General features: G+C 41.3%; 1 protein-coding gene across 1 annotated transcript; it reads left to right on the plus strand.

Moving 5' to 3' along the window:
• The first annotated feature begins 840 nt into the window (after nucleotides 1-840).
• On the plus strand, nucleotides 841-1,794 carry LOC110541683 (olfactory receptor 8K1). Its single transcript, XM_021628398.1, has one exon. The coding sequence runs from the start codon at nucleotides 844-846 to the stop codon at nucleotides 1,792-1,794; it is 951 nt and encodes a 316-aa protein (XP_021484073.1). The 5' UTR covers nucleotides 841-843.
• The last annotated feature ends 1,854 nt before the right edge of the window (nucleotides 1,795-3,648 follow it).

A 3,648-nucleotide genomic window follows, 5' to 3' on the forward strand; every position in this document is an offset into this window, starting at 1 on the left:
TTCACAGAAGAGAGATACATGTTTCAGAGATCATTATAAATAGTGATTCAACATGAAAAGATGAAAAGTGACAAAAAAATCAGAGATGTTAAAATAGTCTGAAACAATAGCATAGCAAACAATCTGATATGTACTGCAGCATTTATGCATAGCCAATGAGGTTCTAACTGCTGTATGCTTATTAACAGAAGCATGTAAAGTATTTCTAATCGCTTCTTTAAGTATGTCTGACTTGACAAAAAGATTTCCCATTATATACGTATGTGTATATATAATATATGTATATATGATGTGTGTTCTTTAAAACTTGAAATTTAAAAAAAGGAGAAATAAAATAAGACTTTTTTCTATAACTTAGAAAATGTGGTAACAATTGAAGTAGGTATTAATTAGTTATTTTATCAAAATGACTACTTGTCGCTGAATGTGATGGCACAGACCTGTAATCCCAGCTCTCATCAGGCAGAAGCAGCTGGATCAGAAGTTTTAGGTTGTCCTCAGCCGGAAAGAGCTCTGTAGATGCAGAGACCACATGAACACAAAATCCAGGCCACTCAGAGCTACATAGCAAGACCCAGTCTCAAAACAGAAAACAAAACATATCAAAATCAAAACCATTATAAACTTTTTTTATTATTCTGCTTTCTTTAAAACCCCTGCATTGTAGTTTTGTGGAATGTAAATGTTGTCTTATCTACTTCTCCTGAAATGGGGCAGAACTTTTAATTTCAGGTGTAGTAACTGTATCTTACATGTGACCCTGTAAGTTTTCTGACATACAGCATTTCAAAACCAACTTATGTTAAACTTCCTTCCTGCACAGGTTGCCACGTGTTGAGCTGTATGGAGAAACTCAACCACACTGCAAAGGCCCAGGTTACGGAGTTCATTCTCATGGGACTCACCAACAGGCCAGGCTTCAAGGCACCACTCTTTGGAATATTTTTAATCATATACTTGGTAACACTGATGGGCAATTTGGGCATGATTATTCTGACTCATTTAGACTCTAAGCTACATACCCCTATGTACTTTTTCCTGAGACATTTATCAATCACTGATCTTGGTTACTCTACAGTTATTGGTCCAAAAATGATGGTAAATTTTATTATGAAGCAGAATACCATTTCCTACACAGCATGTGCTGTGCAGCTGACTTTCTTTGAGATTTTCATTATCACTGAACTGTTTATCCTCTCAGCCATGGCCTATGATCGTTATGTAGCCATTTGCAAACCTCTTCTCTACGTGATCATCATGTCAGAAAAAGTGCGTTGGGGGCTGGTTCTGGTACCCTATCTCTACAGCATCTCTGTGTCACTACTTCTCACAGTTAAGCTATTTACACTGTCCTTTTGTGGTTCTAATATCATCAGGTATTTTTACTGTGACTGTGTCCCTCTGATATCTCTGCTCTGTTCTGACACACATGAATTAGAACTGATTATATTAATTTTTTCAGGCTGCAATTTACTCTCCTCCCTCTTGATTGTTCTCATATCTTACACGTTCATTTTTGTGACAATTCTCAGGATGAAGTCAAAGGAGGGGAGGGCCAAAGCTTTCTCCACTTGCAGCTCTCACCTGACAGTAGTGGTTGTGTTCTATGGAACACTGCTATTTATTTACCTACAACCCAAATCCAGCCATACTTTTGATATCGATAAAATGGCCTCTGTGTTTTATACACTAGTCATTCCCATGCTCAACCCATTGATCTACAGCCTAAGAAACAAGGAAGTGAAAGAGGCCCTTAAAAGAACTTTTACTCATGAATTCAGAATCTCCACTTAAATATCTCAATATTAAGTAGTACAGCTTTCATACAGTGTCAGACCACAAGGCCCACAGGATTTTCAAACAGTGAAAACGTGTAGCAAGCTTGTCTCTCATCCTTCATAAAAAATTCCCTCTATTTAAACATCTGTTTCCTCTTTTTTTTAAATTTTTTATTTAACTTTTATTAATTACACTTTATTCCTTTTGTATCCCCCCATAGGCCCCTCCCTCCTCCCCTCCCAGTCCCCCCTCCCCCCCTTTCTGCATGCATGCCTCTCCCCAAGTCCACTGATAGGGGAGGTCCTCCTCTCCTTTCTGATCTTTTTTTGTTGTTGTTGTTCTTCTCAATGCAGTTTATTCAGGAACCTTGAACAATCTTCTGACTCTGGGGAAAGCCAGCCCACAGCTTAAAATAGCCTCTGGGTAGCCAACCCCAGCGTGCCTTGTGGGCAATGCAGATAGGTCCACATACACGGAAGCAAGCCAGATCCTCAGTCTTAGCCAAATATGGAATTGTTTGTGACAGAGAGCACTCACCATTGGGAAGGTGGAAGGCGGAAACCAGCTCCATCTTTAAGGCGCGGCATTATGCAGCTCTCTACAGTCCCCCCTTTTTGTTTTAGACGCATCAGGCAAGAGTAGAGGTCTGATCTCTGATATTAGAAATAAATTGGGACTTTGTACCAATGTTCATTTAGGTGTCATCCACCCAAAGAGCATCAGACCCGTCCGATACCTTTTTCTCAGAGGCGGGACCTGGGGCATCAACCCGCTTGCAATCAGACATGCTCTTCTCTGGGTCGAAAGCAGCTGACCCTGAGTGCAGTGCTTAGCCTCGCATCCTGAGCATAACATTTTAGCTTTTTATGGTAGCCAACCATGCTTGGGGAGACTGTCCTGCTTCAATGGCTGTAAAGGCCTGAATGATCATGGCTGCATTATGCTGTTGTGAGACTCTAATCTTGCATATACACCACAGGCAAACCAAGGAGACCAACACCAGAAGGCTTGCTAACGCTCCCATGCCCACCCATTCCTTCAGATGATTCATGGTTGCAGCAATCCATGATGATAATCCTGTGGCTAGTCCTGCGTCCACTCTGGTAGAATTTGCCGTAACAATGGCCACTCTCAGCTGCTCCATCATAGCATCGAATTCTTCAGTCCAATTACATAAAATATAGCTATACAATTGTTTAGACAGATTTGCAACACGGGAAAAATTCTCATATTGTATGCTAGTGACACAAAGTCCAGCATACTTCCATTGACAGCCAAGTTGAGCGATTTGCCATAGGGTATCAATTTGCTCTGGGGAGTGGCATGCATGCAGAAAGGAGAGGGAGGGTGGGATCGGGAGGGGAGGAGGGAGGGACTTATGGGGGGATGCAGAATGAATAAAGTGTAATTGATGAAAAATTAAAAAAAAGAAAAAAAAAGAAAAGATAATTTAAGAACCTTAAATGACTTTCAAAAGTGGAGGAAAACATGGAGTTAGTCAATTTACATGGAGCATGTCTCGCCCCTGGGGGTGGTCTCCTGAACCTACTCAGACCTCGGACACCACCACTGCTAATTCTAGAACTGATGCAGGATGTTCCAACGAGGGGGTTAAGGCTTCTCATAATATTTCCTGTAAGTCCACACCTGTTTGTTTATAACCCCCATTTTTATTCATTGTTAGCCAGATAGAGCCAAGTAATTGTGGTAATGATACTTGCTTTTTTGCCCAATGCCGGAATGCTAGTGAATTTAGGTATGCCCTGGTTACTCGCATGCCTCCCTGGGTGCCTGTGCCCGTCGATGCCCCTCACGCTATGACTCTCTTCAGACAGAAAATGGATCTTGGAATTACAGCCGCCATTGTTA

Source organism: Meriones unguiculatus, chromosome 8, assembly GCF_030254825.1.
Source record: "Meriones unguiculatus strain TT.TT164.6M chromosome 8, Bangor_MerUng_6.1, whole genome shotgun sequence".
NCBI classification, from domain to species: domain Eukaryota; kingdom Metazoa; phylum Chordata; class Mammalia; order Rodentia; family Muridae; genus Meriones; species Meriones unguiculatus.

What these genes read in the sequence shown, in the direction of transcription:
- LOC110541683 (XM_021628398.1), top strand. Translation starts at nt 844, where the DNA reads ATGGAGAAACTCAACCACACTGCAAAGGCCCAGGTTACGGAGTTCATT.